Genomic DNA, 15787 nt, shown 5'->3' with positions numbered 1-15787 from the left:
AACCAATGCAAAGTGAAGTGAACAAAACCTGAACAATTTACATGGTGGCAACAATAAAAATATGGGGGGGGGGACTTTGAAAGACCTCAGAATTCTGGCCAAGGCGGCAACCAATCACAACTTCAAAAGACTGATGATGAAACACACCAGTCACCTCTTATCAGAGAGGTCCAGAATGAGACAAAGCCAATGTGTTCATTTGTTTTGCTTGACTACACATTGTTACAAAGGAAGGCTTTTCTCAGAATGTGGAAGGGAGGACAGGATTAGTGGATAATAACAGACATGAATAAAAAAGCATCAATAAAACATTTTTAAATAGTGCCAACAGGTAGAAATGAGGGCCATATGACAGTGGGGGCAGCATAACTAGAGAGGAAGGTAGACACTCAAGAGATGCTATAGAGATTAGGGCTAAGTAAAGCCCTGGATAAATTACCAGGTTTAATTTTTTTTTAAAGTGAATCAAAAATAAGTTTTTACTTATTTTACTGTCACCTGGCAAAGTTATCTCAGTTACTTTCCAACAAACAAACCTTTACTAAAACTCTGGAAGTCCCAAACCAGTACCACTTTCCCCCTCTAGAAAAATACCCAGGACTAAGTAGTGCAAAGGTACTTAGTAACTGGAGACACAAAATGCACAACATAAAGCCAAACAATCTTCTAAGCATTGTTTAAGCTGTAAGATCTTTTTCTGGAAGTATTCTCTAAGGAAACGTTAACCCTTGCTGGACTGTATTATACTATGGTTCTACTGTCGTCTAATAGCATACCTCAAATCCAACATGAGATCAACAAGTAACAAGTACAGAATACCATCTTATATTAGTCAAGTTCTCGTGTCATCTGAGCCTCCACAATGATCCTGTAAGGTAGAAGCATTATCTTCTTTTGACAAATGAGGAAACTGGCCCACAGAAGGTTAATGAGTGGCAGAGCCAGGACTAAAATCCAGGTCTTCTGAGTGCCCCCTCTATCACGTCATCTTGAAATGAAACACATGTATTGCCTCTATACCAGTCCTCACACCACAAGACATATACCAATTGTTGACCAGGATGTTTTCTCATCTTTTTCTATGTAAACATACTGCATTTAGCATCAAGAGACCAAATAAAAATCTGACTGCTTACGACAGCTTGAGCCTAATAGTATATAACAGAGAAAATGGCTAAATAAAATAATTCAACACCACCTTCTATTCTCTATTTATATGCTTTACAAGAATGGCAGGTATAAACAGTGGTGGTCATAAGAGACACATATCATACCAGTGGGCAGAATGGGCATTGTTGACCCTAATGTACACAAAGTTGGATTTTGTTGCATAATAATGAAGTACATTAAATGCATGTTTAAACATTAAGGAGTTTTTAAGTCGTTACTCACCTTATTTGTCTTCCACCATCTCTACCAATGAAGTTCCTTAAAGGTTTCCTTTCATTTACACCCAAAGACGACAGCTTTCACTCTAAGCCTTATTCACACACCACTGCAAACAGTATTAAGTCCCAACCTGTGACAAAGACAATTATCTAAGTTTACTCTTTACTAACCTTATCACCTGCCAAAGGCCTTCTCTATTAAGTACAAACTTCAAAGGAAATGAACAAGTATTCATTAAGCTGTCATGTTCCTCCTGGATTTACTAATTGGGGATTTTTCCGCCCAGAAAGGCCAGAAGACACAGCTCTGAAGTCTGGCTCTCTGGCTTACAAACTGTGTGGCCCTACAACCTTGCAGCCTGTTTCCTCGTCCAAAGGAAAAAAGAGATAATAGCAAAAAAGTAGTTGTGAGGATCAAATGAAATAATATATATGTAAAAGCACTTTTAAACCAATGAAGGTAAGAGATGATCATTTTGCCTTGAGTCAGCATTTTACAAGTCTAGTCTAACATTAGCAATATTTGTAATAGGGCAAAGATATGAAGTTTCTACAAAAGTAAAAAACGATTAACTTCTGGGAAGTAGCAAGTATGTTAGTAACGATAAATAGATGCTAAAGAAATTTCATGAATAAGAGTCCGGCCAATGAAATGAAGACGAATACATTTGCTGAAGTCTGAGAGCAGCAAAATCTTTTTCAAGGAATGGTTGGATCAGTCTAATAAAATTAAGAAAGCTTTCAGCAATGCCTCATTTAGGTATTTTACTTTACTCTTCTCTACTGAATAAAGGGGCATTTGTTAAAACAAATAAAGAAATGCAGCTTTTCAGTCTCTGAGTTGGAAGGCCCCTTAGTGCCCCATTATGTTCTACCTATACCTCCACCAGAGTCCCTGCACAACTCACCAAGCAAATGGTTCTTCAGCCTTTAACCAGGGATGAAGGGGTCTGTGATCTCACTGAGGCAAGTACTTGGCCCAAAGGTACAGATCACAACCCATCCATGATCTCTCTATAAAACCTACCAACCTCCTTTTCTAATCATACATTTCTCTGGCGATAAGTACACTCGTTCACGTGCACAGTTCTCTAACTGAAACATGTTGTTGCAGCCTACTTACTTACATCCACCATGTACTTCTCCGCATCCTGTAAACAGCCACTTTAATTCTTCAGCAGCTGTGTCCATTAAGTCTTACTCTGATTCTTCAGCTGGGATGCAAAGATGACTGTGGATTCTCAAAAGCAGAAAACAGCAGCCAAAAAACCTCTGGCAGCTTCTTCCATGCTGGAAACGCTTCGAGCATGGCCCTGGAAACATACTAGGTCTGCTTTCTAAGAACACTATAGATAGGCTCATCACCAGTGCTGATCACTTGGTGAAGAATTCTTTGGCCTCGTCAACCCATGAAACAACAAAGCTACAAATAATTAGAAAATACAATAAAATGTTCGTATTTAAATAAAGTCTTCTAAGGGTTATGTAAAGCAATCTCTGAGGACGTTAACTTTTTTGGCCCTCCAGACCAATTTAACATGCCAAGATCAAAAACCACTGCAAAATGTAAATCTGACTCGGTTTCAGGAATATACACTTTAAAATGAATTCAGACAATAATTAATAAACTTTCCATCAATATAGATTGGGCATATAAATAAAATACTAAGAATACAAATGGAGCTACTTACAAACAAGTTACTCATTTTATATCAGAAATTCAGAAGTAACAACAAAAGCACTGAAGAAGCCAACTGCCCCAGCAACAGTTGTCGTTGTTTGTTTGTTTGTTTGTTTGTTTTCCAAATTTAGAGTTGCCATTAATAATAAAAGGAGTTTTCATGTGGTAGCAGTAAGTCCAGTAGGGGAGAATGTGGCCCAAAGCAAGGCAAGAAAAATCCATATAATTACAAATCCTTTAGTCAAATAGCAACATGGACATATTTTAACTTCTGTAATTTCTTACCCAAGATTGATTCACAGGATTAACTGACCAACTTAGGAATAATGCTCAAGATTATTTTCAGAATGAAACAAAAAAGATGAAATACTACCACATTTAATCAAAAGTGCCAAATTTGCTGTGCAGAACAGAATAGGTAATGCCTGGGCTTTCAAAAAAGTCAAGTAATATAATTTGAAAAAAAAAATCAGTGAATCCCAAAAATACTTCACTAAAAAGTTCATTTTGACTTGAAGGATTTTTTATTGTTTAGCAAAAAGAAAGCCTTACTGACATTAAAAAAAAAAAAATCTGTCCACTATGCTTCCAATCATCACACTTGGTTTAAAACCAAACATTTCCTATTTGTACATGTATTTTTTCTCCCAATTCTCATTTTAAAATTCCAGATTACATGAAAAGGCCATGGACATTTTAACATCAGGCTAGAAGCTTCCATTACAAGAATGATATTTTCAAAAATGAATTTGTTCATCACTTAATTTTATCTACAATATACAAAGTTGTGGGGTTATATACAAGAGAAAACACCTAAAGGCCTATTTAAATTATCTGAAATAAATGTGTTTTCATGGTGCTTTCATGTAGACATCAGGGTCTTCTCTTCTCCCTAAAGGAAAATAATCACAAAAATCTTAGAAATAAGCTTTAAAACCATTAAAAAATATTTTTTAAAACCTCCAGTAATGGAATTTCCAATTATTCACACCATATATGGAGATACCTCCCTTACTTCAAATAAATAGTACTTAAATTTAACTCAGTTATAAGTTACGGAATACAACTGAAAAGATCAGGTAGCAAATTCATAAATTTGAGTTGTTGACATTTCTATTGTACAGAATTTTTTATTGTTCGATTTTTAAATTTCAGCTCACCTATGAACCTAGGTTCTTATTGTGAGATATAACACATAAAATTCAAACATTTTCATTTGCTTATCAACACTGCCTTAAATCAAGGCCAATCATCTTAATTTAAACAAAAGATTAACTCTGAGAATGCACAAACACATGAACTTGATAATTGCGCTTCCCCAAAAAATACATTTGCCACTATTCCCAGTCTTCAGCTAAACAATTAATAAAAAACAGCCTTGTGCAAGGGATATAACAATATACGTCAGTGGAATAATAAAGACTACTTGCTTTAATTTACTCTACTACAGTAAAGCCTTGCTAAATCTGAATTTGTGATCGTGTGAACAGGCTAACAATAACCTTTCCATTATCTGTAGAAAAAGTAAATGTCAGCCCAATACCTTTCTGAATTATCACAACTTCAAAATTAGTGAGATCTCAATTAATGAGGTTCAATTGTATTAGTCAAAAAACGGGAGAGGGAAAAAAAGTTTAACGATGTGGGCTCATAAATTTAGGAAATCTATCCATCGACTTCACTAACAATTCCTAGTAAGCTAGAACATTGAAAGCACAGCCTATAAGCATCCACATCTCTCAATACGTGAAGCATCAATGAGGTAATCAATCCAATGTCATTTTTCAAGCAGAATTTCCATTGGGTCAATAAACTCAAATGATTTATATGCCAGAATATTAAAAGATCAACTTAACTATACTTAAAATACCTTGTACATTTCTGGGCGAAGGTTTCTTTTCTACTGGATACTGTAAAGGTATTACAATGCCTTGATCTGGCTTCTGAAATGCTGAAATGAGATTTTTTATTTTCCGGAATAATCTTTTTTGTACCCCAGGTGCCGTCTGTAAAATAAAGGATCAAGCAGAGGGTTCATCTAGCTAATAATGGTACAGGAGAGCCTAAAAAAGAGGCTAAGGTTACCTATAGAGCTCATATTTGTGGTACTTGTTCAAATATTTGAAAACATAAAGAGAAGAAAACAATATTACTTTGGTTAGCTGAATTTTCCTCTGCAAGAACTGCTAATGAGCTGTCATTTCAGTTCTCCCAAGGGTGGCATTAGTTTTCACATGCTCTTTGCTCGCCTCCCTACCCTTCCTGCATGTTGCCCATTATATATCCATAACCTCTAAGGATATATGGGCCATTACCCACAATAAATTCACCAATGGAGATGGTGCAGTTAAATATAGAAAAAACACAGATCTTATAGGTCATTAATAAAAACCCCAAGGAATAAAACCACAACAACATACAAGTTATATTCTCTCTATCACATAAATGTTGTAGTATAGGTTTAGCTTTCATAATCTATCAATCTGCATGTCCTTCATGTTCCTAAACAATATCCCTCTTCCTTGAGAAACTCCTCTACCAACCTTTAATTGCATTCTCCTTGGACACATCACTGAGTCGTGATTCTTTCCATGAAATAAAAATGAAAGTATGTGTAAGGTGAGTTTTCTTTCCATACGTATTTTAAGAGATCGTTTTCCATGGATGACTACCAAAACAATACTCAGAACCTGCCATCGGTCCCTTCTGTGGACATGCCACCAGCAATTAACTCTAAAAGTTTAGGATGTGAACCAAGCTTTAGCCAGGAGCTCAAAACTGTCACTTTAATGACATGAATATGATTTCTCTGAACAATGACTAGTTTTACAGCATGCTATCTTAGAGTTACTCCTATTTGCAGTGTTGAAGGTTGTGGGGGTGGGGAAAGGGAATTGGGTGTTCTTTTTGTTTTCTTAACTTGGGGAGCAGTGTAAATTTCTTTCAAAGAAACAAAAAGGTAAAAACAGAGCACTGTCAATTGATCATTCCTTATATTAGAAAAAAAGTGGATTTTTAAGTATCAAGATTAATTTTCTTTTACTTTTATGCTCCAAGTAAATTTCTAACTCTAGGTTGGTTTATATAGAGGAGAGCCTCAATACAAGCAGCTACAGAATTTCTCCTCCAACCCAGCTCAACCTGAACAAAACTCCTTCCTGGGCACTTCTATGGCATGGAGGATCTCCCCTTCCAAACAATGCAGGTACCCAACAGGGAGTGCTTTGACTGCAAGTTAAGACATCCAAACTGTAAAAGTGGAGCCCTTTAAGTGCAATACTCTCACTCTTTTTCCTTTCCAAAGCACTTTCATATCTGTTGACTAATTTTATCCCAACAAACCAACAGGCAGGGTAGATAGCATCGTTCCCATTTTACAGATGAAGGAAGGTAGATGAGAAGGGACACAATAGATGAGGGCCAAAGAAAGCACTAAAGCCCAGGTCTTCGGTTTTCCAAAGCAGCTCTTTTCATTCAGTTAAGTTAGCTCTAACAAAAGCTGGAGTTCCCACCCAAATAACAGACAACCCACACTCTTATCGACATGGAAAGATTTAAGACTATGCATGTTCTCAACTGTTCTTGTGGCTTATGGTACTATTATCAGTAGCAACATCTTCTTCCCTGTGGTTACATAATAAAAGCAGTTAACTCTTGATTAGCCAAGCTAATGGAGAGATGCATAACAAGGATAATTAGAAAACCATTCCTATTTGTAGGCTACTTAGAAAATTATTTTCTATCCCTGAGTCAAACACCAGCTAACAGTTGAGCAAAACAGGCCAAGAAACAGTGAAGATGGTAAGGGGAATTCATTCTGGGGTTAAAAATGTACTGTAGCTAATAGACGGGTGAGTACAATCCAGAGGCCTAGATATAGAATTATTTCACTTATTAATGATTTAATATCTTTTCATCACAGGTCAGCAGATGGGAAATAAATGTACTAAGGCCACGATCAAGCCAATAATGCCAATCTCTAACTCAAAACACTGAGGACATTTGTTTTCTACATTTGATGTGGACCCACATTCTAATGTGATGTCATGTTCACCCTTTAAAAAAATGTTAACACCACCAGCCCATATTCCTAACACACCTTTTATGTTCACAAAAGTACTGACATTTTTTTCTACCTTGAGGGAAAGCTAAATCGCTGGTCCAAAAAAGCAATGTAAATCTTGTACTCATTTAATACATTTCAAAAACAGAAGGCATAAGAATTTCATTAACACTCCCAAATCTTGGTGCTGAGCTAATTAAATGTGATTCATATTTGCATATCCTCCATATAGTCAGATCTCAATTATCCAATGAAAATTGTTTGGCCCTCAGACTACCTTCTTCCTTCCTATCCAGGCTTCGGGAACACTTCCCCCAGTCAAAGGGCATATGCTCTGGGAATGTAAACTAGTTTAACAACCACAGCAGCAAAAACTTGGGAAGGGAGAAATTACTAGGGGAGAAAACTCACATCATGCCTTCCAAAAACCAACACATAAAGGTTTCTTTGGATTACCTGCTATTTCGGGATAATCCTCTGCCACTTCCATTCCATTAGAGCAATAATTGAAATTGAACTACATTATTCGGTGTTAGAATATGCCAGACTTTCGTGTTCAGTGGACCTTCTCCCCATTAGCATCATGAAAAGCACATGACAAGTGTCAGTTTGCACATGGTGCTATATAGGTTAAAGCACAGCAGAAAACAAGTTGAAAACAAAATGTCCTTGACCCAGAAGCATTTTCCGCCACACGTGAATAATATGTGTTATACATGCCACAATTACTAATATCATGTACAATGAGTGAAGATTAAGTTTGCGAGCATCTCTGCAGAGATGATTCTTTAAAAGGCAAAAATAAGTTCTTACTGGAAATCACGAAGCTTTTCCATTGATTTGTGTAACAATATTAGCTTCCTTGATGATAATATCACAACTTTTTTTAAACTTACACTAACATTCATCTTGGTCGCATTTAAAATTCCTCACATTATGTTAAGGCCTAAAGAATTAAAAAGTTTCAAATATATCTCATATTTTAAAATTTTATTAACTGGGAATAAGTTGTATGATTAATAACTAAATTCATATAAAATCTCAAAAATAATTATTTAAATACATACAGAACTGAACATTTTACCAAAGTATCTTTACATTCATAGTATTTTTTATTCAATTTTCTCTTCCCCATCACCATTTCTTCCTTTATCCTATTCTTTGTCATCTCTGCATAATAGATTTTTATCACTAAGGAAGCCAGTAATACACATTAAGCAGGGTCATGCCTAGAGCCAACACACAAGTGTAGCGAAATAATAATAATAATAATAATAAGCAATCTATAAATAAGTTTATTCAAGTGTTAGTGTATGCAAATAGCTAATAATAAGCTACTTTTATAAGCAAGGGGGACTGTTACAAAGGGTCAGGAGCCCACAAAAGCATTTGTGATAGATTTTTCAGTTGTTGAATATTCTCTGTAACCGCATCAAAAAAGCACTGGTAATATGAGATACCATGCTTGGGATGTGTTAATGAGTCTCATACACACAGAGTGTCTATCTATAGTCTACCCAACCTTCCAGTCCCATTTCAAGACTTCCCTCTTCCATGAAGTCTCGTATGGCATAGAAGGATGGTGTTCTGCATCAGAGGCCCCACATGGATGAAATCATGGCTCTACCAAATATTTTATCACTCTATTGTTTCAAAGGAATTGATCTTGTCTACCCAGTGAGATCACAGATTCCAGGGCAGGAGACCATACTCTCTTATATCTCACAACATCAGTATCAACCTGGGCACATAGTAGGCTCTCAATAAATATTTTCTAATTTATTTTACCTATATATTTCATATCTGCTTTGTATTTGGAACTTTCTGAATCAAAGAAAGAAAAGAAAATCTGATACACTTTTTCTCAATTTCATATCCTTCCTCGAAATTGGGTAGGTGAATTTTGAATCAGTACTAAATAATAATAAGTTAGTGCCTCTGGAGGTTTCTTAATAATATACAAGCATTTTTTTTAATTTCACAACTACAGTGATGTTATCATACAGCTGCGCTACGGTAAATTGGTTCTGAAAAATGCTTTGGTGTCATCTGATTCAACTGCTCTTGGGTAAAAACAGCCTCAATTCCATACACATCATTACCTCCCACAGTAAGCATAAATAAAAGAAAAAAACTCTATACCTCAGCACTCCAAGAACCTGTTTCTGACTGGGACACTCGGTAGGTATAAATGTAACCTTGATACCTGTGGAAGAACAAATTTCCATTACTAAAAAAGTTCAAACACACATGTGGTCTATATCTGAGTTAGCATGAAATCTAGACATTCTGCATACTGATGAATGAATTTTGCCTTCAAACCACTGAGTTCTTGGGAAAGGGGGATCATCACAATCAAATCTGACTCATACAACATTATGACTAGAGAGGATTTCAGTGATCATCTAGTCTAACTCCCTCACTTTATAAATGAAACAGAAGCACAGATTGTGAAGTGACTCACACAAGGTCACAAAGCTAGTGATAGATCTAAGATTTAATTCCAGGTCTCTTAATTCTTCCTCCTCTACCATACTGCCTTACGCCAATGATTTATGCTAGATAACAACAATAACAATAATAACAACAATAGCTAGCATTTGGATAGTGCTTTAGGTTTACAAAGTACTTTACACGTGTTATTTACTCCTCACAACAACGCTATGAGGCAGGTGTTATTATTATCCTCATTATACAGATGAGGAAACTGAGGCTGAGGGAGGTTAAGTGATTTGGCCAGGGACACATAACTATTAAGAGCCTGAAGCAGTTATCTGAATTCAGCTCTTCTTGCCTCCAAGTATGACATTCCATTCACTGTCACCTCGCTGTCCTTACACAATTTACAGTATTTTATATTTTAAAATATATTTTATTAATATATTTTGTTTTTAATCACCTAGATTTCCTCTTCTCTCTTCCCTCCCTCCCAGAAAGTCATTCTCTATTAAAAAAAAGATTAAAAAAAAAGAAAAAAAGGAAGAAAAATTAAGCAAAACTGATCTATACATCAAAAAGCCCTCATTTTATACGCAATGCTCTATACCCATGGAACCCTTCACCTCTAAGAAGTGCAATGAGGAGTCTTTTCATCTCTCTATTTGGAGGCGAAGTTTGTTCTTTATTTTTGCAACATTTTGCAATAATTTTGCAACATTCACGTTCAACTATTTGTATTGTAATTGTGTATATCGTTTATCTGACTCTGCTTACTTCACTTGGCATCATTTTACACATCTTCCCTTGCTTTTCTAGCTTATAGTATTTTTTTAAAATGTACTAGTGGCTAATTTTAACCTTTCTCCACACCTCCAAAGAGTTCTTCCTCATGCAAGAATTCCCATTCCTAAGGCTAAGTTATTTCTACTTAAAATACTTATAGTCTACTTATAGACACAGCAAAGCTTAATATGAATTATTTGGAAAATTAATAAAAATAATGAATCAGAGTTTTAATGAAATATAGTTTCTACTAATTTAGTAGCTTAAACTGCAAAGTCTTCCCAGATAGAAGTATTTCTTAAAGTAGACATGGCCCTGAATAAGCATAATTTGTATTAACCATATTAACTGTGAAAATGGGGTACTGCCAAAGCACTTGAAAGCAGTCTGGTCTATTAAGTTGGACAAACGTTCTCCCTTTACTATTGCTTACTTGGTATGAGAATCTTGGATCCAAATTATCTGAGAGAAATTAATGAGATCTACATTAGAGTATTATTTACTTCATGAGTATTCTGATCATTCATCACTGCCTTAAGTATTAGCCAACCAACATTTGGGTTTTAGCTGGAACAAACACTTTAAATGCATGCTGATACAACACAGTGAGTTTATTTAGAATGCACAAAAACAGAAGATACTGGACCACTCCATAAACACAAGGTCATGCTCAGTGACTCACTGTTACATCTATGTCAAGGCCTGCTCTTCCTAGCCTCCACTTTTTAAATCCTCTTCAACCTAGTTCCTGACCTCAGCACTCAACTGAAACGGTCTCGCCAAAGTTAATAATGATGCACTGTCAAACGCATGACTTTGTCCTCCATTCTTCTCATCCCTCTTGACCTCTCTGTAGAGGCAGACACTGCTGAACACTCACTCTCCTCCCGCACGCTCTTCAGGATCTATTTCGGATCACATGACACCACTCTCTCTAGGATTTCCTCCTACCCATCAAACCTCTCCTTCTCAGTCTCCTTTGCTGGTTCGTCACTCATATCATCTCTAACTGTGGGTTAACAACAATCTCTATACTATTATTCAGTGACCTCACCAGCTCCCAAAGGCTCCATTATCTCTAAGTATATGACTCCCAGCTCCACAAAGCCAGTCCTGACCTCTCTCCAGTTCCACACTCCCAACTACCTACTAGATATTTCAGACTCCCTTCTCTAATTCATATTTCATACAACTGCCAAAGTAATTTTCCTAACTCTAGTCATGCCATTTTCCAATTTCAATAAATTCCAATGGTTCCCTATTACCCTCAGAATCAAGTATAAACTCTCTTACTTGGCATTTAGCACTCATCCCAATGGCCCATGCAATCTTTCCATCCTTATTACACATTACTCCCCCCTCCACACACTCTATATCCACTTCAGTAATACTGGCTTTCTTGACATTCTTCACACAAGACCTCCTACCTCTCAACCCCATGCCTCTGCACTGGCTATCCACCATGTCTTGGGGGGGGGGGGTTCTACTATCACCACCTTTCTCTCTCCCCCCATCTCTGGTTTCTTTCAAGACTCTACTCCACAATTTTTGTGGTGACAAAGAACTAGAAAAATAAAATAGATGCCCACTGATATAGGAATAGCTAGAGGAGTTGTAAGAGAGGAATATAAAGGAATATTACTATGCTATAAAAAATGATGAATGTGGTGAATACAAAGAAATATGGAAAGCCTTATATAAACGGATGCAAAATAAGGTAAGCAGAACCAGGAAAACAATATACATAAAAATGCCATTGTAAATAGAAGCAACAACAAAAAGTCTCTCCTCATTTAACTGTATCTTCCAATCAGCTGCCAAAATGATTTTCTTAAAACACAGGTCACTCCTCAACTCAATAAACTCCAAAGGCTTGCTATTATTACCTCCAGGTTCAAATACAAGGTTCTGTGCTTGGCAATTAAAGTTCTTTATAAGCTACCTTTCCAGTCCTTCCTTTCCATCCATTCCACACTCTATGATTCAGCTACACTGGCCTATTTGCTGTTTCTTCAGCATCATTCTTCACTTTGCTTGTCATTTTATGAAATGTCTAGAATGCTGCCCCCTCATCACCTCAGCCTCTTAGTTTCCATGACTTCCTTGAAATCTCAGCTCAAACTCGACCTCCTCTGGCCTCCCAGTTAGTAGTACCTTCCCCTACAAGACTGCCTGCTATCTAGTCTTTTCATATCTCGTATGAAAATCTAGTTATTTATCGAGTGTTAGTTATTTATTTACTTAACTAGCTTTACCTAGTTATTTACATGTGGTCTCCCTCATTAGCATATGAGCTCCTCAAAGGCTAGGCTTGGTTGAACCTTTCTTTTTTATCTCCTGTGATGTGTTTGACACAGAGTAAACACTTAGTAAATGTTTTTGCTTGAATGAAAACAATAAAAATTGAATGCTATAGAATTGAACTAACCAAGCCTGTCCCCTAAGAAGAGATATGAGAAAGCACTTCATCCCCTCTATTTTTGCAAAGACGTGGAGCTATGGACATGGAACACTGCACTGAACATTCGAGTTTTTTGATGTATTGGTTAGTTTTGACAAACTGTTTTTTCCTTGTTTTCCCATTTTTTTATGAGGGGTGGTTCTGAGGAGGAGAAGGGAGAGGAGGAAGAGATATGCTGGGAAGTATAGTTGATTTTTAAAATAGCAATAAAAATTTATTTTAAAAAAGACTCAGCTCTATCTACTTATACATGCACATGTTTCCTCCACATGAGAAATGTAAGTTCCTTGAGGGCAAAAACTATTAATGCCTGGCATAAAGTAGGCACTTTAAAAATGCTTGTTGATTGACCAGTAATGACATTTAGACTAAAATCCTATGAATGTGTGAAATTAATTCCTACACCATGAATCAATATCCATTGCTATAAACTACTTGAGTGTTGAAATATGTTTCCACCATTGACCAAAAGGCTTTTCAGTTCAGAAAACATGTGCAGCACATGTGTAGTTAGCTGGCATTTGACACTGGCTACAGCACCAACTGAATCACCATCTCTTATTCTAGGAAGTACTTCCTTCTTGGTACAGTGCTATATTAAGCACTAATTTTTTTTTAATTTATCAAGAATGCTACATCCAGAAAAATCCTAAAGTCCTTTGTGTAATCCTTATTTTGCTCTTAAAAGTATAACACCCATACTAAATTTTAAACTGAAATCTTATCAGAAACAAGGCAAGAGTTTTGATTCCCATTTTCCAATACAGAAGCTTGAAATTCAAACAAGCAAATTGGGGTCAAGAAACAACTCCATTCTATTTCCCTTAGAGGAAGTGATTAGAGGAAATAATCCTGTACTATTAACCTGGAAAGAAGGGATTTTAAATTCTCAACAGTAGAATAAACGTAGTAAATTTTCCATTTGTAAAAGAGTCTCTAACAAAAACCAAAAAAAAAGGACAACAATGAATTGACTTTCCTATAAAGACAGCTCTGATTAATCAAATGAATTAGCCTGTTTCCTAACAAATGAATACGATCTTATCTTTCAGTTAAGCAGGAACTGGATTACCACTTCAAAAGTTCTTGCTTTCTTCAATCTCTGAACTTGATTTCAATAATTCAGAAAACTTTTCATGATTAACACTTCTAATATTAACAAAGTTCCCAGCCCCTCAAATTTGTCAATGAGCAAAAACTGTTTCAACGAGCCCTCTAAAAGCTGTTTGGTTCTACTTTCCTTCTCAGCTGAAATGACTGAACAAAGAATATCACATACAAGCTCAACTCTCATGTGTAGCACTGACCCAAGCGTGGACAACTGGAATGCAGAGAAAACTCCCAAACCTCATTTTGGTCTCTTGGTGGCAATTCTGCTGCTACATGACTGGCTTCCCCCAGCACACAGAGAGCTCACTTAGAACCACACAAGAACAGAGCTGAAAGCTCCCCTAATCCATCCTACAGACCAATTACAGGAAGGAAACTGAAGGGAACTGACTCTCCGAAGGGGGCAAGACCCATGCATTGAAGCTGAGTTTTTGGTTTCTTAACTATCCGAGGCTGGCTGCCTCTCCATTTCTGTGCCACTTCCCCTTTATATATAACCTTTATATATAATATATATTCCCCTTTATATATACAAATATATATAGTATATTATGTATATTACCCTTTACATACACACACACACATATATGTGTATGTGTATATATATATATATATATATATATAAACTGATGCAATGATGGGAATACAAACTCATGCAAATACTGCCTAGCACAAATCAGAAAATCATATATTACTTAGTACAAAATGGGTAATGGTTTGTTTTTGTTTTATTCCTGCTACGTAGAGTTCTGGATTATCTTACCTTCTGCCCCTTTCATTAATTTCAATAACCAAGTCAGTTATATTTTTCACTTCCTTTCTCCCTAAGCCTCAGTTTCCTCATCTGTAAAGGAGAAGGCTAGACTAATCCCTGAGATTCCTTTCAACTCTAAAACCTCAGGCATAAAACAATGATTAAAGTTGTATTAATTTTACTGAAAACTGTACATCTCATCCAGTAGAAATGCTATGAAGAAAGGCATAGTTCAAAGCTGTTTCCAGAAGACACTCAGGAGAAGCATCAATAGGTCTATATGGATCACAAGTTGGAAAAGCAGTCCTTTGCTGGGAAGGTGAAGGGACAAACAGCTGTCTCCACCATAGCCCTTTAATTGGTCATCCAGATCCTTCATACTAACTCAATAAGGTTCTATCACCACAACAAACACAGTCAACAACTGTCCACTCTAGTGACAAGGTTTCAGAGGTTGCCTTTCCTCAAGTAATCATCAAAACCAAACTTGACATTTTAATGGGGGGGGGCACAGTGGGTTTATTATCATTCTATCTGATTAGGTGAACAAAGTAAACTTTAATTCCTTAAGCCTATGCCAAATAAAATCCAAATCTACACTGGGTCTCAAAAGCAAATCATTTTAGGATTAAAAACTCAAAGGTTGCCACAAATAAAAGTGGCTAACTAGGAAATGATGCTGTTTCTCTTGTAGCAGAACATTTATCTTTCTTCTTGAATTTTACTTTTATTCATATCAATGAGTGCATTTGATCAACTGACGGTGGAAGAGATGACCAAAGCAGGGCTATAGCCCTTCTCGAAATGTGCTCTCCAGATAAGAAAGCCTAAGATTAAAAACTGGATCCCAATATCTTACTGGCAGATGAGAAGTGGGATGGCATCTGTTTGAACAGGTTTTTCCCTTGCAAAGCTAAATCCATTCTATCACCTTTAGCAGCTGCTCTCCTCCTATATTTCTAAACTTACTCTATTCCTATACTCATTTTCCTTTTCTCTTATTCTCAATTCAACACAAACATTTATCAAGTACTGAAGGCCCTGTCCTGGATACTGGGTGCAGAAAGATGAAATCAGACATCATCCCTCATTCTCTCCTCCTTTACTC

At 36.4% G+C, this 15787-nt stretch overlaps 1 protein-coding gene across 1 annotated transcript in view; it reads right to left on the bottom strand.

Annotated features, from left to right (window-relative positions):
• Positions 1–3817: 3817 nt before the first annotated feature.
• SH2D1A (SH2 domain containing 1A) overlaps positions 3818–15787 on the bottom strand; it is a 40824-nt gene continuing 28854 nt past the window's right edge. The window contains exons 3-5 of the mRNA XM_027838580.1: positions 9275–9338; positions 4940–5075; positions 3818–3961 (exon numbers count right to left, since the gene is read on the bottom strand). Coding sequence (XP_027694381.1) covers positions 3921–3961; positions 4940–5075; positions 9275–9338 — 241 coding nt within the window. The 3' untranslated portion in view covers positions 3818–3920. The remainder of the gene's footprint in view (positions 3962–4939; positions 5076–9274; positions 9339–15787) is intronic.

Source organism: Vombatus ursinus, unplaced genomic scaffold (genome assembly GCF_900497805.2).
Source record: "Vombatus ursinus unplaced genomic scaffold, bare-nosed wombat genome assembly UNPS02004596.1, whole genome shotgun sequence".
Classification (NCBI taxonomy): Eukaryota; Metazoa; Chordata; class Mammalia; order Diprotodontia; family Vombatidae; genus Vombatus; species Vombatus ursinus.
This window is presented reverse-complemented; position numbering and strand designations above follow the sequence as displayed.